This window comes from Choloepus didactylus, chromosome 21, assembly GCF_015220235.1.
Source record: "Choloepus didactylus isolate mChoDid1 chromosome 21, mChoDid1.pri, whole genome shotgun sequence".
NCBI lineage: Eukaryota > Metazoa > Chordata > Mammalia > Pilosa > Megalonychidae > Choloepus > Choloepus didactylus.
The window spans coordinates 17,986,865-18,013,677 of NC_051327.1; the positions used below are offsets into that span (position 1 = coordinate 17,986,865).

At 52.0% G+C, this 26,813-nt stretch overlaps 1 protein-coding gene across 8 annotated transcripts in view; it reads right to left on the minus strand.

Annotated features, from left to right (window-relative positions):
• Positions 1–26,813, minus strand: part of CUX1 (cut like homeobox 1) — a 362,321-nt gene that overhangs the window by 83,342 nt on the left and 252,166 nt on the right. For 5 of the 8 annotated variants that reach the window (XM_037815378.1, XM_037815376.1, XM_037815373.1 and 2 more), the window contains exons 9-11: positions 23,841–23,889; positions 13,884–13,988; positions 6,553–6,741 (exon numbers count right to left, since the gene is read on the minus strand). In XM_037815378.1, coding sequence (XP_037671306.1) covers positions 6,553–6,741; positions 13,884–13,988; positions 23,841–23,889 — 343 coding nt within the window. The remainder of the gene's footprint in view (positions 1–6,552; positions 6,742–13,883; positions 13,989–23,840; positions 23,890–26,813) is intronic. The other 3 variants (XM_037815379.1, XM_037815374.1, XM_037815372.1) reach the window with 1 other exon arrangement.

Genomic DNA, 26,813 nt, shown 5'->3' on the forward strand with positions numbered 1-26,813 from the left:
CAGATGAAGGCCTTAAAAAAGAAGAACTGATGATTTCAGCAGTCGGAAGGAAGGGCTTCCATCTCTACTTCAGCCAGCCAGCTTCTCCCAGGGAATTCATGGAAACCCTTCATCGGAGTTCCCAGCTGGTGGTCTGTCCCATGGATTTCAAGACTCACCCATTCCAACAGTTGTCAATTCCTGTAATAAATCTCATAACCTGTTGGTTCTGTTTCCCTGGAGAACCCTGACTAATACAGATTTGGTACTAGAAATGGTTTCTGAGAAACAGAATCTTAAGGATGAGATTTCTAGTTGGTTACGGGGCTTTTGGAATTGGTTCTCTAATCTTACTAGATTCAGAGGCACTAATGGCTCTATCTCCAATGAGTAAGACGGCACTGAGAGACCATAGCATGAACTGGCAATAGAGATACACAAAATATCCCCAGTGATACTGCTACTCAATTGCTTATGAGCAAGGCTCTGGGTGAAAGTTACTTCACACCTTAACAGAGTTTTGTGGAATTAAGAAGTATAATGATGTTGGCTGGTTGTGCCTAAATACACTGATACAGTTGTTAAAGAAAGGGATGAGCTCAAGGCTTCAAACTCCCGGCCTAAGTGCCACATGAGGGACAAGAAAGTTTCTACATGAAACTGCAGACTTGAAGCTTCTGAAAACCAGACCCAGAGTCTCACTGTGTGAGTGGCTGAATTACAACATAAATTGAATTCCCAACCGTGCAGGTGTCTGCTGTTAAAGAGAGGTGTTGACTGGAAAGGAATGGAATCCCGAAAACTGGAATGGTAACATATGGTTGATGATGATGGTGGGGACACTAAAACCCTAGATTATGCTGAGTTTTCTTTGCCAGACAAACCTGTAATGGTCTGCCCTGAGGAAACAGCCACTCAACCTCCAGACATCCCTGACAATCAGCCAACTAGCCTCCACCCGAAGAGATTAACCCTGCTAAGCCTGATAAACCTATAATCACTTCCCCTGAGGAAACAGCCTCCTCACACCTCTGCCTGAAGAGATCAATCCTGCCTCACCAGATGATATTGCAAAGGAAGACCTGAGAGGTGGGCTTGCACCACCCCCACCTTTTCTTCCAGATCTATACCTAGACTGAAGTCCCAACGGGCCCCCAAAGGTGAGGTACAAAGTGTGACCCATGAGGACATGTGTTCCACTCCAAAAAACCTGCATGATTTTTCCAACGTGTATAGACAGACATCAGGGGAATACATGTGGGAATGGATATTAAGGGAGTGGGATAATGGAAGAAGATCAGGCTGCATTTATTGATTCAGCCCACTAAGCAGAAATCCTGCATTCAATGTTGTAGCTCGAGGGGTTAGAAAGGGCTCTAAGAGTTTGTTTGGGTGGCTGGCAGAAGCATGGACCAAAAGGTAGCTGATGCTGCGTGAAGCTGAAATGCCAGAACTGTCCTGGTGTAACGCAGAGGAGGGGATTCAAAGGCTTAGAGAGAATGGAATATTAGAGTGGATTTAGCATGTAAGACTTGCTTGTCCGCCCCAGGAACATCCAGACGACACACCATTCACCAGGGCTGTGAGGAATAAATCTGTGAGACTAACTCCATCATCCCAGAAGAGCTCTGTGGTAGCTCTTCTCTGTAGGTGAGGTATTACTTTGGGATCTGCTGCCATTGAACTAAGCTTCTGAAATGCAATGGGGATGGTTGGATCCTGGGTTGGCAGAAGTCAAGTCGCAGGACTGAATTGCCAAAGACAAGGTAGGTGTGGCTACCGTCATGGACAGCAGACTCAAAGCAGCAATCAAATGGTCTGACTCACAGAGACTTACGGCGTGGGTTAGTGGATCATGGGGTATACCGAATAGATGGGCAGTTCACTAATTTTTTTTTTTTTTTTGACAAAAGTCTAACTTGAATCACAAAACAGAGAGTCTTAGCCTCAATCAATTCCCAGACTTGAGAAAGTTTACAGAGTCAGAACTCCTTAAGGCTGGGGTTCACATTGCCAAAAAGGTAATACTGATAATCTGACTCCCAGCCTTCCCCAGAGGACCTATGGCCTTTTACCAGGGTAATTGTATACTGGGGAAAAGGAAATGATCAGACATTTTGGGGATTATTAGACTCTGGCTCAGAAGTAACATTAATTCCAGGAGATCCAAAATGTCACTGTGACTCACCAGTCAGAGGAAGTCAGAAGGGATCACTGGAGTTTCAGCTCAAGTCCTTCTCACAGTGGGTCCAGTGCACCTCCAGACTCATTCTGTGGCTATTTCCCCAGTTCCGGGATGCATAATTGGAACAGACATACTCAGCAACTGGCAGAATCCCTACATTTGTTCCCTGACTTGTGAAGTGAGGGCTACTGTGGTAGGAAAGACCGACTAGAAGCCACTAGAACTGCCCCCTGCCTAGCAAAATAGTAAATCAAAAGCAATACTGCATTCCTGGAGGGATTGCAGAGATGGTGCCACCGTTAAGGACTTGAAGGATGCAGGGGTGGTGATTCCCACCACATCCCTATTCAACTCTCCAATCTGGCCTGTGCAGAAAATGGATGGATCTTGGAGGATGGCAGTGGTAAACTTAACCAGGTCGTGACTCCAATTGCAGCCACTGTTCCAGATGTGATATCATTGTGTGAATAATCAACACCCCTCCTGGTACCTGGTGTGGCAGCCCAAGGATCATGCAGCACCCACCCCCTCCCTTAGGGAAAAAGGTTGAGTCTTGAGCACAGTGGCCACCGTGACCAGAGCATAGATATCAAAAGCCATTGAGCCTAATCATGCTGGTCATCAACTCTCATGAGACTCAGCCGAGGTTTCTTTGTAACCAAATCTTGAGAGGCTCTGCTGAAATCAAATTTCATGAGACTGAGCTGAGGCCCCCTTGTAACCAAATCTAGTGAGGCTCTGTTGAACTATACAAGGCACTCCTCTTCTCTTGTTTGCTGGATCACTGACTTCCTTTCCCAACTGGCCGCCGTTGGGAAGAATCCTCCTGTAAGTAAGTCCCTGTTAAAATTCATGGGGAACTTTTTGCCTTTCGTGTTCTTTGGTCTTGGGGTTGAGTTGGGTCAGAGCACCTAGTATGCAGCTACTGATTTGGCATATGCTTTTTTTTTTCTCAATACCCTTTAGTGAGGACCACAAGAAACAGTACACTTTCAGCTGGCAAGGCCAGTAATACACCTTCACTGCCCTACCTCAGGGGTAGATCACCCCTCCAGCCCTATGCCATAATCTAGTCTGCAGGGACCTTGATTTCTTCTTCCTCCCACAAGACATCACACAGGTCCATTATATTGATGATATGTTGTTTGGACCTAGTGAGCAAGGCCTACTTTGCTCACTAAACGTACTCTAGATTTATTGGTAAAGCATTTGTGTGTCATAGGGCAAGAGATAAATCCAACAAAAATTCAGGGTCCTTCCACCTCAGTGAAATTTCCAGGCATCTAGTATTATGTGTGGGCCATGTTGAGATATCCCTTCCAAGGTAAAGGATAAGCTGCTGCATCCATTGTGCCTACAAACAAAAAGGAGTCACAATGCCTAACTGGTCTCGGCAACATTTTCCTCATTTGAGTATGCTACTCCAGCCTGCTTACTGAGTGACCCGAAAAGCTGCTAGTTTTGAGTGGGGACAGGAATGAGAGGAGGCTCTGCCACAGGTCCAGGCTGCCATGCAAGCCTCTCTGCCTCTTGGGCCATATGACCCAACAGATCCAATGGTTCTGAACGATATACAGGTACCACCCAAGAGTGGACAGCCACAGCACTGCAGCCCCTTTCTGGGACATCCCTGAAGGGCATTGTTGAAAGGAAATCCTCCCAGTGGGCAGAACTTTGAGCAGTGCACTTAGTTGTTCATTTTGCTTAGAAGGAGAAATGGCCAGAGGTATGTTTGTATAGCTACTTATGAGCTGTGGCCAATGGTTTGGCCAGATGGTCAGGGCCTTGGAACATGATGGGAAAATTGGTGACAAAGAAATCTAGGGGATAGGTATGGGGATAGACCTTTCTGAGTGGGTGAAAAACTTGAAGATATTTGTATTCCATGAGAATGCTCATCAGAGGGTGAATTCAGCAGAGTAGGATTTTAATAATCAAGTGGAAAAGATGACCCGTTCAGTTGGGCTCTTTCCTCAGACACTCCTGTCATTGTCCAAAGGGTTCATGAACAAAGTGGACATGGTAGAGGGATGGAGATTATGTACGGGCTCAGCAACATGGACTTCCACTCACCAAGGCTGACCTGGTGACAGCCATTGCTGAGTGCCCAATCTGCCAGCAACAGAGACCAACACTCAGTCTCCGATATGGCACCATTCCCTGGGGGTGATCAGCTTGGTATATGGAGGGATATACCAGGAATCTCCATATCCCTGCCCAAAATGCTTCTGCCAAAACTACCACCTGTTGTCTTACAGAACGCCTTATCCACCATCATGGTATTCCACACAGCATTGCTTCTGATCAAGGAACCAATTTCATGGGTAATGAAGATTGGGAGTGGGCACATGTGCATGGAATTCACTGGTCTTACCATATTCTCCATCATCCTGAAGCAGCTAGATTGATAGAACAGTGGAGTGGCCTTTTGAAGACTCACTTAGCAGGTGGCAATTGGTTGGCACGACCTTGCAGGGCTGGGGCAGTGTTCTCCAGAAAGCTATATTTGCTCAAAATCAACATCTGCTTTATGGTGCTGTTTCTCCCATAGCCAGGATTCATGGGTCCAGGAATCAGGGTGTAGAAATGGGAGTGGAACCACTCACTATTACCTCTAATGATTCACCAGGAAAATTTTTGCTTCCTGTCCCCACAACCTTAAACCCTGCTGGTCTACATGTCTTAGTTTCAAAAGGAGGGGTGCTTCTACCAGGAGACACAACAAAGATTCTACTGAATTGGAAGTTAAGGCTGCCACCTGGCCACTTTGGCTCCTCATGCCTCTAAATCTGTGGGCAAAGAAGGGAGTTACTGTCCTGGCTGGGGTGACTGATCCCGATTATCAAGGGGAAATGGGACTGCTACTGCACAATGGAGATAAAGGAGAGTTCCCCTGGAGTCCAGGGGATCCCCTATGGCATCTCTTAGTACCACCATGCCTTGTGATTAAAGTCAACGGAAAACTGCAATAACCCAATTCAGACAGGACAAAAAATGGCCCAAACACTTCAGGAATGAAGGTTTGGGTCACCCCATCAGGCAAAGAACCACAACCAGCTGAGGTGCTTGCTGAGGGTAATGGGAACATGGAGAGGGCAGTGGAAGAAGGTAGTGATAAATACGAGCTATGATCATGTGGCCAGTTAGGGAAATGAGGACTGTAATGGCTATGAGAATTTCTTCTTTGTTTTGTTATGAATGTTGGTATTTGTACATAAAGCAAGTATCTTTGTCTTCCCTCGCTTAGCCCCTTATCATACACAGTAAGTTGTATTAACTTTATGTCACAGTATTTAATTTACAGGATATCATGTTTAAGAGTAAATGTTAACCAAGCACTTGCACCCTCTTTTGGAGGAGTTAGTATGTTTCTGGTTGTACGCAGAATACTTGATTATTGTTAGGTGCAAATACGACTGTTATCCTTTTATTTAGAGATTAAGTATGGTTTAAGGAGATGTGTGTGTGTGTCAAGTAGAGAAGGAGTAGACTGTGACAGTTAAGTTCATGTGTCAACTTGGCCAGGTGATGGTGTCCAGCTGTTTGGTCAAGCAAGCACTGGCCTGATTGCTACTGTGAGGATATTTTGTGGCTTTAAATCATCAGTAAGTCGATTGCATCTATGGCTGCTTGGCTGATTACATCTACAATCAACTAAGTAGAGTGCCTTCAACAATGAGAGAAGTCTCATCCAATCAGCTGAAGACCTTAAAAGGAGAAGTGATGATTTCAGCAGTGAGAGAGAAGAACTTCCATCTCTACTACAGCCAGCCAGCTTCTCCTGGGGAATTCATGGAAAACCTTCATCAGAGTTCCCAACTCATAGCCTGCCCTACGGAAGTCAGACTTGTCCGCCCCACAGTTGTGTGAGTCAGTTCCTACAATAAATCTCATAATATTTACACAATATATACATCTCCTGTTTGTTCTGTTCCCCTGGAGGACCCTGACTAATACAACCATTATCTTTGCAGACAATAAAAATGAGCTATGCCTTATGTAATGGCCAAAGCAGGGTGAATACAGCAGCCTCCTGCCATCGTCAATGTATCCAGTGTACACCCAGACACCAGGGAACAGCCCAGAAGCAACCTATCGACATGCTCGAATGTTGGTGGAGGACAGGGGATCCAGGATGCCCTGGTCCAGCTGACCCTGACTCGCTGAGTGTCCTCTGGGTCCGTGCTTGGACAGTGGGGCAGAGGGCGTGCGTGTGTGCACCTGTGTCCAGCCCTCCCTCCTGGATGGTACGGATGTGTGCGTGTGTGTGCGCATCCAGCCCTCTTTCCCTGTGCATGAACGGCGGGACGCAGGGTGTGCATGTGCGTGCATCCAGCCCTCCCTCCCTGGGGGCAGTCTGAGCCCCGTGAGCTTCCGTGGCACCTTACTTTGAGCGTGCTGTTCTTGGCACTCAGCTGCTGCTCGAGCTGGGAGATCTGGCTGGCCGAGTTCTCGCGCAGCTTCGTGAGGCTGGCCTGGAGTCGCTGCACATCCTCCACGAGCTGGGCGATCTCCCGCTCCTTGGCGGCCAATTCAACTTCCAGACTGGAGCGGGTCAACACCTCTATGGCCTGCTCCTGCGGAGGACAAATGAAATGACAGAACTGCGCCAGCATCGGGCAGCTGCTCGGGTTACCTGTGCTGGCAACCGAGACAGAAAACATACAGATTTAGGATGTGGACAGTGACCTCATGGTAAGACATCACTTCCTGCCATGTGCCTCCTGACGCCCCTTCCTATCCATCAGCCGCAATCTGGATCCAGCTATTCGTCAAGTGCCGTGCACCCACCATGGACCAGGCACACAGCAGTGAACAAAATGCTCAAAAGTTCCTGCCTCCAAAGAGGTTACCTTCTAATGGGGGTCTGGTGGGAGAGAAGCACCAAAGACATCTATCAGTAAAATATAAAGTGTTGGATGGTGATAAGTGTCACAGGAAAAAAAGCAGGGAAGTGGTATGGGGGGTGGTTCAGGAGTTGGAGTGGACATTTTTAATTTGGATGGGCAGAAGTTTCATGGGGAAGGTGACATCTGAGCAAAGATGTGGAAGGTGGTGGTGGGGAGGGTACCCCAGGCAGGGGAAGAGCAAATGGGAAGGCTCTGAGGAGGGAGAGCACCTAGAACGTTCTGAAATGTTTGGACTTTTCTATCACAAGATGACTCAATGTCCTCAGTTTCATTATTAAATAAATTATGTTGAAGCTGAGATATTGTTTGACAAGTGGATTCTCAGAGTCAGAGTTTTCAACAAAGAGTTAGAAGATGTGGAAGATGTACAGTTGGGGTTCCCTGGCTTAGACACTCTTACAAGAACTGATTTTACAAACTTAACTTGTAAAAAAATATGCTCCCTGTAGAAAATACGGAAAACATAGAAGAGGTGTGAAAAGGAAAAAGGCATCCATAATTCTGCTTCTCAAGGACTAAAACTGTTCTTTGCTTCAAGCTTTAAAACTAATCGTGGTTCCTGACTGACTGTAGGTGCTTTCCTGCCAGGCAGCTGGAGGTCGGGGCTGAGCGGTGTGGCAGTGGCTGGGGAGACCAGGGTGGCCATGTCGGGGGGGTCCCACGCTGCAGGGCAAAGCACCCTGCCCACGTGGGGGCCGGAAAGGGGGTGGCTGCAGCCCTAGGGGGTGAGCGCAGCCAGGCCCCTCCATGCATGGATATGCGTGTCTTGGGGCTTTCCCTTTGGGGAGAACCAGTCACCCAGGGAAACAATTTTCCACGACTTCCTCCTGGGAAACCAAGGCCTTTACCACTTAAGACTGTCAAGCTTCGTGCGGAAAGCGACTCCTTGGGTCTGTCTGATTTGTACGCTACTGTGACATAAGTTCTTCAAGTCTCCTGACCTCTGACGATCTGTCCCTGGCCCTGGGGCCCCCGAGCAGCATTCTGCAGCTTTATTAAAAGGCTCACGCTGTGCAAAGTGGTGCTGTCGGAGTGCACTCACTGACGGCTGCTACTTCACAAGCTGGGACCAGGCCACAGCGAGAAGAGAACAGAAATGGAGCGTTCGTGTTTAGAAACTTGTATAGCAACTTGACATTGCTGTGACGTTTTCATTGTCTTTTATGAAACTGTCAGTCTGCAACAGGTTGGAAAATAAAAAACAAAACTGTCCTTCCCCGTGGAGGGTTTGGGAAGCACCGCCCCGGATAAGGCTGGCCGAGAGCAACGGCAGGGGCTGTGGGAAGCAGGAGGCACATCTACCAAGAAGCATCCGAGGTCAGAGTGTCGCGGAGGGCACACGGAGAGAAGCCCATGGAGGTGAGCCCAGAAGTGAGGATGGGCCCAGCGTGAGCAAGGAAGGGGGCTCTGCTGCAGGGTGGGAGCCAAGGGCAGGGGTGGGGCACTGCAGGTGGGCACAGAGGCCGGAGGGGCAGGGGCCGGGCAGGAGTGGCCGGTGCCAAGAGGCATCCTGGGCTCCCCAGGGCAGGAAGGGAACAAGATGGACGCATCTCAGGGTGGGCACACACTGATCCACAGCTCTCTAATTTCACTCCCTGTCAATCTCCCGATGGCGGATGGCAGCTATCACAGTGGCTTAAAGCACTTGTAGGGAAGACACTGCAGAACAAGCCACAGGTGAGCTGGGCCTTAAAATGGGTGAGTGAAGGTGATACATCAGGGATAAGTAATCTGAATGAGACGTACCCAAACTGCACCTCTTAGTGCTGAGCCCAAACCTAGGATGGGGCCTCGGGAGCAGGTGGAGCTTGGGGGCCACTTGCTCAACCCCTGGGGCCCATCTGATTGTGTGATGCGGCACGCTGCTAAGTTATCAGGGACCCGAGCCACAAATTCCTCTTTCACGAGCTACCAAGACCCACTGTTCTCCCTCCTCAGTTAAATGAGATGCTACAGGTATACCCCAAGGCACCCAGGCCCTGGGGAGAAGGGAAGATGTACCGTCCTATCCTCGGCCCAATCTATAGCCCACTCCTGTCTCTTCGATCAGGGGCATGCCTGGCTGTCGCAGGGTGTGCCAGTCTGAATGTATTATGTCCCCAAAATGCCATTATCTTTGAAGCAATCTTGTGTGGGCAGGCATATTTGTGTTGATTAGATTGTAATTCTTTGATTGTTTCCATGGAGATGTGTCCCACCCAACTGTCGGTGATAACTCTGATTAGATAATTTCCATGAAGGTGTGGCCCTGCCCATTCAGCGTGGGCCTTGATTAGTTTTCTGGAGCACTACATAAGCTCAGACAGAAGGAGTGAGCTTGCTACAGCCAAGAGGGACACTTTGAAGAATGCCCAGGAGCTGAGAGAGGAGCTGCAGATGAGAGACCGTTTGAAGACGGCCTTTGAAAGCAGACACTTGCTCCAGAGAAGCTAAGAGAAGACAAATGCCCCAAGAGCAGCTAAGAGTGACATTTTGGAGAGCACTGAGAACAACATTTTGAAGAGCAGCTGCAGCTAAGAGAGGACAAAATGCCCCAAAGGCAACACTTGGGAAAACACCATCTTGAAACGCAACCTGGGAGCAAGCAGACACCAGCCACGTGCCTTCCCAGCTAACAGGGGTTTTCCGGATGCCAATGGCCATCCTCCAGTGAAGGTACCCGATTGTTGATGGACTTAAAGACTGTGACTGTGTAACCAAATAAACCACCTTTCATAAAAGCTAATCCATTTCTGTTATTTTGCATTCTGGCAGCATTAGCAAACTGGAACACAGGGTAAAGACACAATGAGGCATTAGAAAGGAATGGAGCAGGGTCGCTGGCCTGACGGATAGGCTGGGGGTGGTGGGAGCGGCCCGGGCCCGGGTGATGGGACAGGGCCTCCTGTCCAATGGCCCTGGGAGTCACGGGCACCTCCTGCATGGAGTTGGCACCCAAGGGGGCAGGTGAACATGCAGGGGTCCAGGGCAGCCCATAAAACATCGGGAGGTTGGTTTCAGGAGGCCAAGACGCCATTGAGGTCACTGCCCGAGACCGGAAATGAGGAGGCAGCACACGTGTGGAGTCAAAGCGGGCTGGGACCACTGGCTCCCTCAGGTTTGCCCGAGGTCAGTCGTAGAACCCTTTGGCGGAGCTTTAGAAGATATGGGTTTTGCTCTGGGGTGAACTGAGGCCCTGTTTGGAAAGAGGGTCTTGGCAGCTGTGGTTAATCAAGATGAGAGCCCCCTAAACCCCATACGCTGGTGTCCTAAGAGGAGGGATGTAAGAGATAAGACGGCCGCCTGACAATGGAGGCTGAGGCTGGGGTGCTGCTATCACAGCCCAGGACTGCTGGGTCCACCAGAAGCCAGAGCAAAGCCTGTGCAGCAACCTGGAGCCTTCTGGGGGTGCATGTCCGGCCAACACCTTGATTTCAGACTTCCGGTCTCCAGAGCTGGGAGGGAATCACTCTCTGTTGTTTGAAGCTGCACAGTTTGTGGAGCTGTTACTGCAGCCTGAGGAAACTAAGACAGGCTCCAGTCTCCTGCTCCAGAGACGGGGATTCAGGGAGTGTGGGTCAGGCCCAGGACCCCCTTGGCTTGGGACCCTGGCTCAGACAAGCGTATGAAAAAGGAGCAGAAACTGCCTTCCCCAGGCCGCAAACCGACTCTTGGGGGTAGGGTGGGGATGGGACATGGCGACAGGCTCCCTGTGGGCAGGGAGGACCCCTAAGTCTGTCCCAGCAGGGAAATCGCCCAAGTTCCAGGCTTCCAAGACCCACAAAGGAGCCCCACAGTCTTCCAAGATGCTGAGTCTTAGCAAGAAGGAGTCTGGATGGTCCAGAAGCCAAGAGGGTAAGAATACGTCAGAACATGTTGCAGCCTTGACCACGCCGTAAAAAACCGAAGGGCCTGGGATGACGACAGAGGTGCTGGTGCTGTGCTTCCAGAGGGAAAAGTGGACATAAGAACGGAGGCAGCGTGCCATCCACTTTGTCTCTCTGGGCCTACTCCCTCCCCTCACTCCCAAACCTGCCTGCACGGATTATCACAAGTTGCATAACCGTCTACTGAGTCCTCTTACTAAGACTAGAACGCTGAGACTGAGCTAAGTTAGGTAATGATCTCTTTCATCCTGCAGCCATTTTCATATTAAATATGAATGAGATGCAAAAGTACAGCTCAGCACAAGGAACGCCTAATTGGGAAATGACGGCAAACCTGGGACCCCGGCCTAGGAGACAGACACCCCAGGTCTTGGCTAATCTTTTGGCCTTATCCAACCCACTGGGGGAAAGCTAGGGCCTGGGAAGCTCAATTTTACCTCCCTTACTGCCTCCTCTATTCCCGCCACCGCCAATTGATGAAGCAGGCTGGAGTCTCTCAGGCACACTCACTTTGTCCTAATATCACGGTATGTTTAGGTTCAGAAGGTGGCCTGGCAGCATGCAGAGAGCTGAACTAATAATATGTGTCTATAAATACCTTGCAAAGTACCATCACGCAGATCTTCTTGTTTAATGCACAGGAAGGAGCGTAGTGGAAAACGAATGGACTTTGGAGGACAACGAATTTGGGTTCAAATTCTGGCTTTCTCATTTGCCCAAATGGTGCGACTTCAGGCTCCCCCGAGCCTCAGTTTCCTCACCCGTAAAGTGATTGTAACAATAACCTCAACCTCTGACGATTGCGGTGTCCTGAGGCAGAAGTGACGTGACCCTATTAAGCCTAGCAGGGTCCCTAACACAAAGCAGGAGCTTTCTAAGGGAACCACTTGTCTTCTAGAAATGCTGATTCCATTAAGACACCCAGCAGATCCGCTTTGGCCTTTTCTGGATCTACAGACGCTACTGAATCTCTGCCTAGTTATGCCAGCCAAACCCAACAGACCGTTTTTTCTGCTGGCCGGGTTCCTCTTTTTGCTCCTGCCCGACAGGAGCGGAAGCCACGGCCTCTGGGGCACGCAAGCCCACAGCCAGCCCCAGCAGGGCCACCCTGTGGAGACTGAACTGATGCGGGCAAACACTGCACTTAGCGGTGATGAAATAAAAGCGCCCCCAGATCCATAGCTCACTCTACCTGCACGAACATTCGTTTCCTTCTGAAATGTTTTGGTTCTTGCAGTGCAGAATGGTGCCAAAAATCCTTTCAATCCAAACATTCAGCTCTGGGTAGATGCATGAGAATGGATGGCTTCCTCCAGGGCACCAAGGAAGTCCCAGTGGCTGGGAGAAGTTGGTTCTGATTCCGCCCCCTTGCCCCCCACTGGGGCTTCCCCCAGCCTCGGCTACAGCTGGTGTCTGGTCCAGCCCCACGTGGATGAGGGGAGTCACTGAGCCAAGTGAACATTTTGGTTAAAATTAGAAACTAGAGTCCATGACGTACAAAGGACAAGATGGTCTCTCAAATGGAAAAGTTTTCTCTAGATCCTGAAACACTTAAATCATGTTTTACTTCATGTTATCTTAAGAAAGAAAATGAAAACCCATTCTCAAAAGACAGTCCCAACACCAAAAGATCTGTGTTAGATCCAGAAGGCTAGGGTTTCCCACCCGCTCCTGGGCGCTAGAAGACCCCGGCCAGGCCCCGGCTCGGAAGCTGCCAGAGCCCCGGGGACCAGGCGTTCATGTGCATGGGGCTTCCGCTCCCTCGTCTACCCAAAGAAACAGCAGCCCGTTTCTCAGGCTGGATGGAAAAATGGCTGTCAAACGGGCACACAAATTGACCACCACGGCAATTTTCCCGTTAGACTGTCTTCTCCCTGGGACGGACCTCACCTCCTTCTTCACCGCCTCCCCAGTGCCTGCCACAAGCCCCGGCACACAGCAAGGCCTCCGTAAGTCTGTGATGACCGAAAGGACACCTCCCGCTGCCAGATGCTCATTACAGGCCGTGGGGGCCACAGAGGCTTGGGGCAACTGGAGCCTCGTGAGTTTAACCTCCCAAGGTCTGTATGTGAACTAGCAGTAGAGCGGAGCCTAGAAGCTGGGACTCCTGCAGTGGAGATAAATGCCAACCCCAAAATATGACTGAGGGTCACCCTGAAGGTTACGGAGGCCTTCCTGTGCGCCTGGCACTGCTCTAACTGGTCTGCTCAATACAACTTCTGGAATCTTTGCAAAAACCTCATTTTACGGATGATGAAATGGAGACCCAGGGAAGCGACACCACGTGCCCCAGCCGCATGGCTCTAATATCCACGGTTTCGGCTCCTGCCCTACTCCCAGCATGTGCAGCCTGGAAGGGAAAGGCCCTGGAAACTGATAACGCAAAGTCCCCTTGGTTAAGCCAGGAAGGTTCCAGCTAAGAACTATTTTTGTTTAATCTCAGAAACCTCGAGAGGCAAAAGGACTGGGACGGGTGCCTCGCTCCTCCCATATGCTGGCGCTGCAGGCGAGAGCCCGGCTGGGACATGAAGTTGGAGCAGGTGGTTGTTTTATTTCCTCTCTGGCCTTCCCAGCTAGCCACGAACTGCTTCCCGCCAAGGAAGAACACATCCAGGACGAGAATAAACCTCCAGCTTTCCTTTGTAACTCGGGCGAGGATTCAGCTTAAGATCTCTACCCACAGTCTCCCAATGACAACCCCAGGGGCCTGGCCACGAGGGCCTCCCCCTGTCACCCGCATGGCACCGAGTAGAGCACACAGACTGTGAGGTTGGCCGAGTGCTTCCCTTTGACTTCAACCGGTTCCCTTCCTGAACTGTTAAAACGCGCCTCACCAAGAGAGTGGTTCTGTTTAAAACATGATTCCACAAAGGAGAGGGTGGAAGTAACAACAGTTAAAGCGGCTGCAGGGCAGGGTGGCTGGGGCAGGGCTGGGCTACCCACCACGTCCGGCGCCTTCTGGATCTGCGAGGCGAGCTGCAGGGAGCGGTTGGCCGACGAGAGCTGCTCCCGGAGGGTCTCGGCCTCTCTCTGCGCCACCTCTGCCCTCTGTGGGGGAAAGAAAAGGGGCGAGAAGAGAGCGCGCGTTCAGTTTAACAACTGACAATTATTACGACAACATTCATCAATTCATGCCTGGCTGACTATAATTGATTTTCCTAAACACTCAACCTAATAAGTGCTAGGGAAAAAAAAACACAGAATGTGATGGATTTTTATTTTAAACAGTACAAGGAAGAAATAATTGAGCGATTATGACAGTAATTTAACGCTAGGAGCAAGGCATCCCCTGCCGATACCAACTCTCCGGCCTGCTGCACTTCCCAGACTGAATAAATACAAGTGGAAATAGAATCTTTTGATTCAATTTCGCTCTTTTCTCATAGACCAAGAAGATTTTACTGCAGGGCTACTCCTGGGAGCGATTCTCACGGGGAAATGGCGAATTAAAGACACTTCGGCCATTCTCTTCCAGAAAGCCGAACACAATGTTTGCTTGTTTTCCTTCACGAAGTATTTCCATAAATGTAAGGGTGTAAATGCCACTTCTTTTGTGAGAGCTGGGCTTATTTCAACATATTTAGTCCTTCCCCTAACAAGGTCTTCTAATGCCAGTGCTGACGCCATAAACCAGCCGGGCTAATCGGAGGCCAGAGGCGCCGCGGGGCGAGGGGCAGCAGAGCTGAGGGTGGGGAGGGGGCTGCCAGAGGGACGGGGGGGCTCTGCCAGCCTCCGCACGTCATTTCCAGGCAAGGAGGCCATTGCCACGGAAGAGCAAACCGGATCTCCCCGTGGACAGAGAGGGCCCCACGGAGGAGACCCTGGCACCGGGGAAGATGGGAGCTGGGGAAGCCCCCAAACCCACCAGGCCCCCGTCTTCGCACTTCTGAAATGGGAACACCGCATGTTTCCTACAGACCCTGGCAGGACGGATGCCCGTGGACGCATGCAGCCCCGTGTTTGTTCAGAAGGGTGTGATTCGTGAGCCTCTCCCGATTCTACAGCTGCTCCTGAGACGAAGTGTAAGATGGGAGGGAAATGGTCACAACCACCACTGGGCTTGCGGACTGAGAAGTCTCGTGCTGCTTCCTTCTACAGGTCTCACGTGCTCCAACAGAAAAAGACTGACGAGGAAAGCCTGGCCGTGTGGGGCCACTGTGGGTGCTTTCTTATTTTGTGGTGTGACAGCGTGTGCCTACAAACTGCTACGGAAGGACTGGAAAGGGGAGACGGGACTGAGCCTGCCCGGAGCCTCACCGATCAATCAATCAGGTGTTGCATGGGGAATGGGCTTGGCAGCCGGAAGCAGTTCTGAGGACGCTTCCACTCCTGCGGTGTCATTCTGAGTCAGCTCCGCGTGCGGACAAACGAGGGCATTGCCAGGAGCAGTCGTGTCTGTAGGGTGGCGTGGTGGCCCCTGCCCTGATTCTCGGGAGCTCTTGGGAACCACACTCGACCGACTTCACGTGGTGCCTGGCTGGGCCGGTCTATGCTATGCCCAAACAGTCTCCTTCCACACAATCTGTTCCAAGAGAGTCTAGAACCATCCACCAGGTCAGGGGGCAAGGGGGCTGGTGTGGCTAAAACGGCAGGGGCAATTCTGGTTGGCGCCTCCTGCTCAACTATGAGGGCTGCAGGGAAGTTTCCTCTAGTGAAAGAGATTTCCCCCAGTCTGTTTCCAGATGTGCCATTCCCAGTGCTTCTGATAATCATGTCATACTACCAAATATTTACTTTTCTCTCTCTTCTCAGCTATCTTTTGGAATCTGTACAACTGTCAGGATTAAGGCACATTTTGACATACTTCCTAGTCTCCTCTTTCTAGGCCTTCTTAGCCTAGTGGAGAAGCTGGCCTGTTGGCTGCCAACAAGGTAGCACTACCACCCTGATTCAGAATATTCTGGAAGTATGCTGGGATACAGAGCTCAGAGCTCATCCAGCATTGAGCCATTTGGAGCACAATACTATTCCCTCAACAGCCAGTGGCTCACAGAACAGGGGATACAGCCACTGATGACTTCTTCCTTGGTTTCCATAATTTCTCTGGAGCCTCTGCACTTGTGTTCAGTTTCCTAGCTCATGTCCACAATCACCCTGGGGCCTGTCCATTGGTAGCCATAGCCTTATCTCACCTTTGGCTTGACTTGACTACTTTAGTGCAACTTTTTGATTATATGTCTATTAGGATTTAGATGCTGAGAGCCTCCAAAACAAGAGGTGGTTTGTGCAGTTAAATGTGCACAAAGCAGAACAATTAAACATAAAAGCAGGCCTAAAAGCAGCTGAAGGAGGGAGCTGAATGGGCAGCCAGTGAACTGCTGGATGAGTTAGTCTCTGGGGTTGGTAACCCGTGGGGCTCCATCACTGGCAGTTGGGGGCCCGCAGGATCAGGGCCTCAGCACACCTGCTTCCAGGCTCTCCCAGCTTCCCGAGGACTGTGGCTCACCAGCCGAAGCTGTGCTTCCAGAACTGTGCTCCATGTCTGGAGACTTCAAGCTCCGGCTGTGTTCTCTGTTCTGGAACCCCAGGCCAGGATCGTGTGGCCATCATGGGATGCCCGGCTTTGTTTCCCTGACGGGCTCGCCCTCCTTGCTGCATCTCCCTTAGGCTTCCGCCACTGTCCCCCACGAGAACAGCGCTGGGCCGGACCTGAGCCGCCCTTCTGGAAGATTCCTCTCACTGACTCTTGCTTGCCTTCTGTACTATTCTGAGAAATGGGGATAAAGGCTGCAAACGTGGGGAAAGTGAAGGAGGGCAAGTGAAGGAATGAGGATATGGCACGCGTTTGGCGGTAACCCTGGCCACGGTGATACAAACCGCCCCTGCGTGTGCGGCCTTAGGTTGCTGCTGCCTCCTCATCCTGCAGCGGAGGCTCCTGCAGGGGAACTCTGGTGACTGCCAGCTGCTCTGCAGTCTTGACTTGGCCTCCACTCGGCAGTCCCCTTGCAGGCAGGAGGTGCCCTCTTACAAGAACTGAGCCAGCAAATGGCGGTGTGTGTTCCACCCACGCAGTGGTGGCCGCCTCGCTAGTTACAGGGGAGCTTTGAGTCTCAGCAGGGGACAGACGCTGCTCTGCTGCCCAGGCCCGGTTCCACATTGGTCACTAGGTTTATTTACCCAGCAGTCCGGGAAAGTGCAGCCTGAACCAGGGGCTTCTGGGGCCTGAGGAACCCAGAGCCTCATCATGGAGGGAGGGCCCCGGCCCTGAGGAGGGGCAGCAAAGGAGCACTTCAGCCCTGGCCTGACCCCCAAAAGGAGCACACTTTAGAATGTCAATAAAGGATACTGTCAGCTTATTTCCAGACCTGCAGGTCTGAAAAACCTGACTCAGAGAATGTGGCAGAGAGGTGTCATCAGGGAAGATGACGGGAAGGGAAGGCAGCAGCTGGGTCACGGGCAGCAGAGAAGGAAAAGGCAGAGCTTCAAGGGGCGGGGTGGGGTGGGGGTGACGCCCAGGAGTGAGGGCTAGCAGGAATCACGGGCCCCCAACCCCGGGAAAGGCGGCTGTGGTTGGAATTCTCTAGGGACAGGTGTTTTCTCCCCACCTGGAGCCAAGGCTGACGCCGAGAGGATCCTCAGCACCTCCCCTGTAGGGCAGGCTTTTTTCCCCAGTTCGCTATTTGTTGGGGATTGAATCACGTTCCCCACAAAAGGGGGCATGTGAGTGTGAACCCATTTGTAAACAGGCCCTTTGACGACGTTATTACCTAGGATGAGCCCAAACGGAAGGATGGGTGGCCTTGATCCACTATGGCTGAAGTCCTTACAAGCTAAGGAAATTGGACATGGGGACAAAAAAGCCTCAGGAAAAAAGCCAAATTCAACAGAACCAGGAGGAGAAAGTAGACATGGCCATGTGCACCGCCATGACACAGAAAGCCAAGGCCCGAGGACCACCGGCAGCCCCCGAAAGCCATGGTCTTTGGGGAGAAGCAATGTCTTCCCGAAGCCTTGATTTTGGACACCCAGCCTCAAAGCTGTGAGCCAATGGATTCCTGTTGTTTTAGCGGCTGGGAAACTGATACGCCATTTGAGCTGTGGCCTTTGGGGTCCCTGGTTTCATGCGGGGTCTCCTATCTAATCTATCCTCCGTCGCCTGAGATTTTGTCGGTTGTGCTCCCCGTATGTGTGGCCATTGAAACCCAGGCACAGAGCAGCTGTGTGGGCTGGAGATGAGCTGCCCGTGGCCCCAGTGGATCTGATAGGAACACGTGTCTGTGTACAAGAGTACCACCAATGTAGTGGATTAAAACACCACGGATCTCTTATTTTACAGTTTTGGAGGTCAGAAGTCTGAAACGAGTCTCGGGAGGCTGAAATCAAGGCAGCAGGAGAGCTGAGCTCCTTCTGGAGTCTCCAGGAGGGAATCTGTTTCCTTCCTTTTTCCAGCTTCTCAAGGCCGCAGGCATTCTTCAGCTCGGGGACGCCGCTTCCATCTTCGGGGTCAGCTGTGGCTGCTCCAGTCCTCCTCGCGTCCCATCACTTCACCCTGACCCTCCCACCCCCTTCCTCCACATTTAAAGAAGGCACCTTGTGGCCACATTGGGCCCAGCCGGATAGTCCGGGATAACCTCCCCATCCCAGGGTCAGCTGCCTATCAACCTTAACTCCGTCTGCAACCTTAACGCCCCTTTGCCAGGCATCTAACTTAATCTCAGGTTCTAGAGATTAGGGTGTGGACACCTTTGGGTGCCGGTACACTGGCTATTGAGCTCCTCAAGGACAACAAATTACAACACATTCAGACCATTTCGAGGAGAAGGCAGGCTCTCCTTGGGGATGACCCCTTGACTTGCCCTCTCAAGGTCCCTTACTCTACTCCACCTGTGGAGAGAAAGAGGGGTACGACTACAAAGCCCAGCAAGTGGCTGTTCCGAGTCAACAGACCTCATCATTTTGGAAAGCACACAGCAAACTTCTGGACACTTTTCTAAAGCAACACCCACATACGATTACAGAGAACTTGAATCTGAGAGGTACCCAACTATAGTGACACCGCTGGAGGGAGGTGGTCAAAACTCTACAAGGATGGGGGACAAGAAATGGATTATTGCCATGTGTCCTGAGCTGAGAATACACTGGCAGCTGAAGCCCCCTGCCTGTGCTCCTGGTGGACGTGACGGGTATTGATTTGACTTTGTTCTACCAGGTCTTACAGGCTGAAAGCTGGATCTACACCACCACCACCCACGTAAACACAGCTTGCCACAGACTGAGTCATGATTTCAGGAAGGCCTGACGTGCAAACTTCCCCACCCCCTCCTGCCATGATGTCCTTCCACCTCCGGCCTCTCGGACTCTCTCTGGGCCTTGCTGACCTGGGCAGGAAGCCCGGTTTGTTATGTGGAGAAACCAAGGTCCCAGGAGGCCCAAGGAGTAACCAGAGGCCTGTGTGTGGCTCCCGCATTGGGAAGGCAGCCCCAGCCCCAGCCCCAGCCCCGTGGCACCTGCGTTCACTCAGCTGCCGTGCACGGCTCAGAGTGGGTGCTCCCGACAGATGGTGGATGAAGCGAGGCTCAAATGATGCGTGCACACCCTCTCACCGAAGTGGGAACTACCTCCTCCTGCAGAGGGGGACACAGGCACGGGGGGACCAGGGCTCTGCTCAAGGCTGCGTGGGTAGTAAAAGGTGGATCTGGGATTTAAACTTAAGTCTCCTGACTCCAAACCCAGTGATTCTTTCCCATCAGGACACAAAAGCCTCTGGCCAAGTCGATGCCGCACCTTGCTACAAGTTCCTTTGGTTCTCTGCATATTTCTCTACAATCGGCTTCTTCTCCTTAGTGAATTTAAATGGTGGTTTTCAACCCTGACCTCAACTTGAAGGGTTTTCCATCAGGGTAGTCTCACACTGTAAAAATCAAGCAGGTTAACAGGAGGAGGAGAATGCACATAAACAGCTTCCAACTGGCCCTGCTGTGGGATTCTGTGCTACCAGCAGCCGTATCCGGGCCAGAGCTCTCTGCAGAGATGCCAGGCCATGTCAGAAATGACCAAATCCCTGAAGCCCCGAGACAGGCCTTCAGATGGCCGTGGAGTACAAACTTGTGGCTTCTGCTTTGTCGTGACTTTTGATAGTTCTGAACCTTGATTGCTACCAACTAATACGGCGAGTAGTAAAGCAGTAGTAAAGTAGTAAAGTTTATCAAACAGGTGTAAAGGAGACACATTCTTAACTGATGTTGCTGACTGCTCTTCCGTTTTCCACAATAGAATCACAAGTACTTTACCAATAAAGTAGAGCTTCAGGTCTCCGTAGAACATTCTAACAGAAAGTCTAGTGCAAAAATGACGTTGCATGCCAATGAACTAGGAAATTTCTCCTCCCGGGGATCTCCCTGGCGGGGAAGGCGGCTGCTCCAGATGTGGCCTGCACGGGTCTTGGCGAGCGGCACCCTCCGACGGCCCTGCCTTCTGCCCGTCCTGCCTCCGTCTCACCTCCACCAGGAAGGCCTCCTTCCAGCTCTTGGTGTCTTTTCTCTGCTCTGTCACAAGAGCTGCTTACCGCTCCTGGCTTCCTTCCGGCTCCCATCCTTCCCCAGTGTTTAGCAAGCACGGTGATCCCGGGACCCAGCTCTGCTCATCTCCCCCCCACCCACAGTCCTCTGCTCTCAGGATGTCCTCCTTTCTGGCCCGACCCTCGCAGCCTTCCACCCACCTGGCTCGGCCCCTCCTATCACCCCACTCTTCTACCTGGCACGCCCCTGGGTTCCAGCTCCACCAAATCACCTGAGACCCCAACAGTTCACCACACCCTCCTGAACCATGGCCTCTGCTTGAAGGTTCTCCCCCGTCATGTCCACCGGGGAGGTTTTGTCCCTGCTTACGGCCCAGGGCAAACGTCACCTTCTCTGGTTTCCCCTCAGACCTGTACCTCGATCTCCTCCTTTTTTTTCCCCAGGAATTATTCTTTCAACACCCCAGCACTTACACCATTCTTTCCTGGATGCTCTCTTGTGCTACTGGGGTCATTTACAACTTCATAAAATCCTAGAATTCAGGGTCAAAAAGACCCACTGAGTCGTCTAGTTCAATTCCTCTTTCTGTTTATCATGGCCCTTTGGCCCTTCTCATACTCTAGGCAAGTGCTGGCCCGCATTTTGCTTGCGCAGCTCTGCTGACGGGGAGCTCACTCCGTTCAGAGGCAGCTCTAGGCACCTTGGAGAGCCAGAACTGAGAACGGGCTTCCTCGGTCATCAGTCCATTTTCTCCCTCGAGCCTCCACTTGGCCATACTCCTGTCCTGCAGGGTCCCTCAGAAAAGGCCTGACAGCTGTCCCCTGGCCAGCCCTTGAGAGATACAAGGACACAATTTATGAGGTTCTCTCCTCAAACTTCCCCCTTTTAATCTTTTAATAACCCTAGTTCCTCAAATGAGTCCTCTTGGGCCTTAGAGTCACTCTATCTTGTCTTTCCCTGCTCCTCCAAAGTCCCAGAACCTCCTAGGTTTTTCTTGTGTTGGGCCCTCCCATGTCTGTGTCATGGCCTCTGAATTCCTGTTTTCCTTGCAGTGTGGCTCCCGGGATAAAATGTGATTCCTTGGGCATGGACTATTTGTTGCAGATTGGAGCAGAATCACCACCTCCTTCATTCTAGAATCTCTATTTCTATTAGCATAGCCCAAGGTTGCATCAGTCTCCTTTGGCACCTGTATCACACTATTCATTTACTTTGAGTTGTTGGTTAAAACTCTCCTGGACTCTCCCTCTTCCAGAAGTGCCGCTGCCGGCATTTCTCGAGGTCAAGGCTTCACAATTCTCCCTGCCAAATCTGAGCTTGTTCAGCAACCATAAAACGAACATTTATTTAAGCACCTACTTCTTCCCCAGGCATTTTACCTATAATCCTCAAAACAAGCTTGCAAAGGAAATCCTCATTTCTCCTCTCTCCCTCTATTCCCTCTCTCTTTTGTTCTTTGGGATAAAGGAATTTCAGAGGTTAAGACAGTTGCCCACGGCCCACAGCCAGTAGGTCCTGAACCAAGCGCACTCAGAGCCTGCACCTTTCTCTGGGGACCATCTGGGGTCTCCAGGGCCCGGGTCCACTGGGTGGCCTCCAGCACTTCGAGGAGGCCACCCCCTCTGCCGTCCTTCCTCGGCCCCTGGGGCTGCCCCTGAAACTGCTGAGAGCCAGCCCCCAGCCGGGCTGCTGACACTCAGGGCCAGCTTTATGGGGTGTCTGACAAAGCAGGGCACACCCCCAAAGTGCCATCATAGTGGGGGACATGCCCCAGACTGGCCTTGCTATGTGTGTGTAGAAATTTGAGAGATACAAATGGCAATCAGGTGACAGAGCACGGGGGCTCCTTCCGTAACTGCCCTTGGTTTAAGGTCTCTACAAAGCACAGACTGAGTAGAAACAGAGGAGCAAAAGCGAATTAGTCTAGCAAAGGAAAGTCAATAAGCACCAGAGCGCCTCTGGGAGGCGAGGCAGAAGCAGTGCCTCATAGCCATGGCTGTGTGCATGGGTGCAGCTGCAAAATAGGCCCCTTCCAAAGGGGAGAAACAGCGAGCCCGCCTTCTATGTCGTTTCTGAGTGTGGTGGTCAAGGGCATGGGGGCTCAGGCCTGGCTCTGCCCCTGCCGGCCGCTGACCTCGTCTCCTCGCCTGTAAAGTGGGAACACAACAGCACTCCCCTCGCTGGGACACTGGGAGGTTTAAGTGATTTAACTCATGTGAGGCGCTTGGAAAGAGGGGCACAAAGCAGCCCGTCCACAGCTGTCAGCTCTTCCCACTATGGCTCACACTGTGCTACTTCTGTCTCCACTGGGCGCCCACCGTGGGCCAGGCCCTGGATGCTTTACGGGTGAGTCTGGGAATCCAGCCCTGAGCCACAAAGTTTTCCTTAGAGAAAAAAAAAATCCACATGTTCTGTGATCATTCCCGGGAATAAAGTGACTGATTATTTCAATTAGACTTCAGGATGTTGCTGTTGGCCGAGGAGCGGACGGGATGCACGCTCCTGTGCCTCCACAAAGGTCTGGCGACCAAGGCCAGTGGCGGGGCTGGTGACCCGGGCCGCTCTCGCCAGGCGCTGGGCAGAGACTGCAGTGATCCGGGGAGACTTTCCATCCGTCTGGGGCCACGCCGGCCCAGGCCACCCTGGGCAAACAGCTTCACTTTCCCGGGCCTGAGGCTGCCCAGTGGTAAACCTGAGGGGGAGCAGCCAGAGCCTGCGGCCTTCTGGGGCTGAGATACACATCACGACTTTGGCTCCTTCTCCCCCAAGTACAGAAAATAAGTGGGAAACCTGTTTCTTTGCAAAGCAGCGGCACTGTTTGTTAAAGTGAGATGTTTTGCCGTTATATGGAGTCCTTGGGGGGAAAGAAGGGGATCTTCAGTGGCTGAATTTTGTGGCTGCTGCGTATTTAGACCTACCAAATGCTGGGTGCCTCCTCTGCCCGAGGTACTTTCTAGAGACCATCTCTAGCGACTGAGGATACAGCCATGGGGGTGGGGTGGGGACGCAGCAGGGGGCCCTCTCCAAAGCCACTGGTTTCAACCCAGGGAGTTGTCGAGTTCTCCAAGTAGAAGGTGGTGGTAAAGCATCCTCTTTACTACCACACTAGTTTAACTGAAGCCCTGGATACAGAGATGGGTACTTAAGAGAGTGATTAAAAGAAAGAAAAAGCAGCTACTTTGCAGTGATACTCGCCACGTGACATCTGAGATGCTGGGGCCGTTACAAAGGCTCTGCTGCGGGGAAGTAAGTGCCTGGAACTTTCCATGTATTTTTTTTTTTTTTTAATACTTCTAACAACATTAGAAAAAACATTTATGTTGACAGCTGTACATATAAAACACAAGAAAAAAGTGGTCTTCTAACTTGGAGAGAGCCATCTCCTAGAGAGAAACGGGTATGCTACCGTGGTTTTGTGGCTGAAAGCCATCAGCAGTCCTACCTGATTTGCTCTTTCAAGGTCCGTCATGATCATTTCAATCTCGTCAGCCCTAGGAAGGTGAGAGGGAGAGAGCAGGTTAGTCAGCAACAAGGCAGGCTCGGACAGGTGGCCGGCAGCACGGGGCTTCCCAGCTCGGGCTCGGCAGAGCAGCCTGACCCACAGGCAGGCCCGGGCCGCACTGGGTGGGCTCTGGGCAAGAGGGCCTGCCTCGCCTCCTGGCTTCTTCTGCTCTTTCAAGCATCGTGTGTGTGGGGGCACAAGGGCTGCTTGTCCTCGAGGTACTCCCCATCTTGCAAGGGAGGCAGAGCCTTAAGAAGATAAACTCCGGCATGTCCTGCCGGGAATCAGAATGAAGCTCTGGCCGCAGCGCTCTGGGAAAAGACAGGAGGGAGCGATTACGTCTCCTTGGAGAGGGAGTCAGGGAAGGCTTCAGAGGAGGGGAAGTATGAACTGGGTTTTGAGGGATGAGTAGAAGTTTGCCAGGCTGGGGGTACAGGAAGGGTCTGGGGAAAGGCTGCTTTAGGAGAAGGAGCAGCATGCACAAAGGCACTTGGCAGTGAAGGCCTTGATGGAACCGAGGGAACCACGGGGAGGCCGGCTGGAGGGGAGGGGCAGACGGGGATGGAAGTGCAGGTTGGGGTCTCTGCAGCCTGCTCAGGAGACGCCTGAGCTAACCGTCATCACCTGACCCGCTGACAAAAATGGAGTTTCCAGGTTCTTTTTTTCCCTTCCTTTTTGGAAGTACCTTTGAGTAATCAGAAAGCAAAATACACTTCCAACATACTACATCGTGGGAGAGAGAGGAATGCCGAGGAGGCCATGGCCATTGCACAAAGTCCAAGACAGGTTAGAACGGTACGCCTGGGCAAAGCCCGGCTCCAGCTTCTGTGAGAAGGGTCCTAACGGACGGCCCCCGTGCAGGGCCTGCAGCCCGCACAGGCTGAGATCCCAGGAAGGGTTTACACGCCCATGGGAAATGGAGCCAGATGTTTCAGCTGCGCAGGTCCTTCCTGGGGCATAGGGGCTGCCTCTGCAGAGCCTGAGTTCTCTCTGCTGCCCACAGGATTTAATCCCACCCTCACGCCCATGGCCCTGGGCTCCAACTCCCATCACCTGCAGGCCCCCCGATGGCCCAGGCCCCTCCGTGCACCAGGCCCAGACTGTGCGCCTGCCTTAGACCCCAGAACCTCATCTTCTGCACCCTAGCCTTCCCAAATCCTCCCAGTGGCTCCACCTCCAGGGGCAGCACATCCGCTCCCCGCTAAACCGCAGTTTTGAGTCTATGTTCGATGTTCCCACAGACTGTGCACCTTGGGAGGCTGGGCTGAGCCGCTTTGTCCCTATGTCCCTATGTCCCTGGTGCCTCCATATAGGGCCAGGGGCCAGAACCCCGAATGCCAGCCCGCACATTCCTGGGACGGCACAGGGCACCCCAGTCTGCTCCCTGAAGCTGACAGCCATGTGCTGGACAAGAGGGCCTGCCCCTCTAGGACCCGAGCTGGGGAAACAGTGCTTCATCTCCTTTCGCGGCCTCCTGCTTCCTGTGCTCCCCGGGGCCCTGAGGCTTTTCCAGTGTCTCCCACAATCCCTGATCTGGGGCATTCTTATCAGCCACCAGCAGCCTGGTGGGGTAACAGAGGCCTGGTGATCAGGTTCAGCCCCCACTGTACCTGCTCTGAAACAGTATCCTGCTTTCAGACTGCTCTGAGCAAAGTCCGAAACGACGTGGAGAATGGCCTAGTTAAAGGAAGCTATTTTTAGGGCGATTTCACAAAGAAGACAGTGAGATAAATACCCGAAGGAGGCCTCGGCGGCGAAGGGCTGGAGGCGAGCAGATGGCAGGGGCAGCTTCAACTACAAAACCTATCCCTGCATTGTCGCAAAAGAAAACTTCCAAGCTCTCAGAGCAAAACTGCCGTGTGGTATTAAAGACCTTGTCATAACTACAAAGGATAAAACAATCATGAAGAGTGTTGGGAGTCTTAGAGGCAACCCAGGAGAGTGACCAGCGGTCAGCAGGGGAAGGCACTGCTGCCAGGGGAGCGGGAACACACTCCGCGGGGTGCCGGGTGAGACGGGAAGCAAACAAACTTCTCCCAAGGCAAACCCCAACTTCTGCAGTTTGGAACTTCCACCAGCCAGTTCCGTGTCATCTCTTTACAAAGTTCAGATGCACCCAGCAGATGTCCCCTGCTCGGGGTGTCTCCTGCTCGCTCGTTCACGTGTCCCGTGAGCGTTCTCAGCCCTGGGCTGGGCCGTGGACTGGGCAGAGAGCGACACAGCCAGGGCTCCTGCCCAGCTTGCCAGGGCTGCACATTAAGAAGAGAAAGACAGAAAGGTGGAGCTGCCAAGTACCCAAAATAAGAATTTGAGGGGAAGGGCAGTGGTGTCTAAGCACTCTCGAGCAGATTCAGGAGCTGGGGCAGCAGCACATGGCGTTGGGTGGGGAATGGCCTGGCTCGGGGGGTAGCAGAGACCCAGGATGCGTGCCGAGGGGAGGATTCTCCTGATTTCTCCGGCTGGGCCCTTGGCTTTGCTGTTACACTTGCAACTTCTGTCTCCTTTCCTGCCGCCTTCTGGGAAGGTTCTTCAATTTGATCCAGGTGGATTTTGGCTGTCGCCATCCTGCCATTGATCTCTTCTTCTTTGGTCCTTAGTTTAGTCATTCCATCTTCATACCTGTCATTTCCACTCAGTTCGCATTTTTATTACTCCCTGTTTTTGCTCAGCATTGCCAATGTCTCACCTTATTTCCTTGAGTAGACTTCCCGTGTTCATTTTGAATCATGGCCTATCTGTCCTGTTTGCTGGGTCTGGGGTTGTTAGGGGGCTGCTCTCTGGGGCCTTTCTCGGCCTGTGCCCCCAGGGGAGGACAGAGGTGCAGGCCCTGTGTCTCTTGAGATGAATTTAAGAAGAGAGGCGCACAGCAGGGGCTCAAGACATTTTTGCTGAACGAAGGAAGGAAGGGGAGGG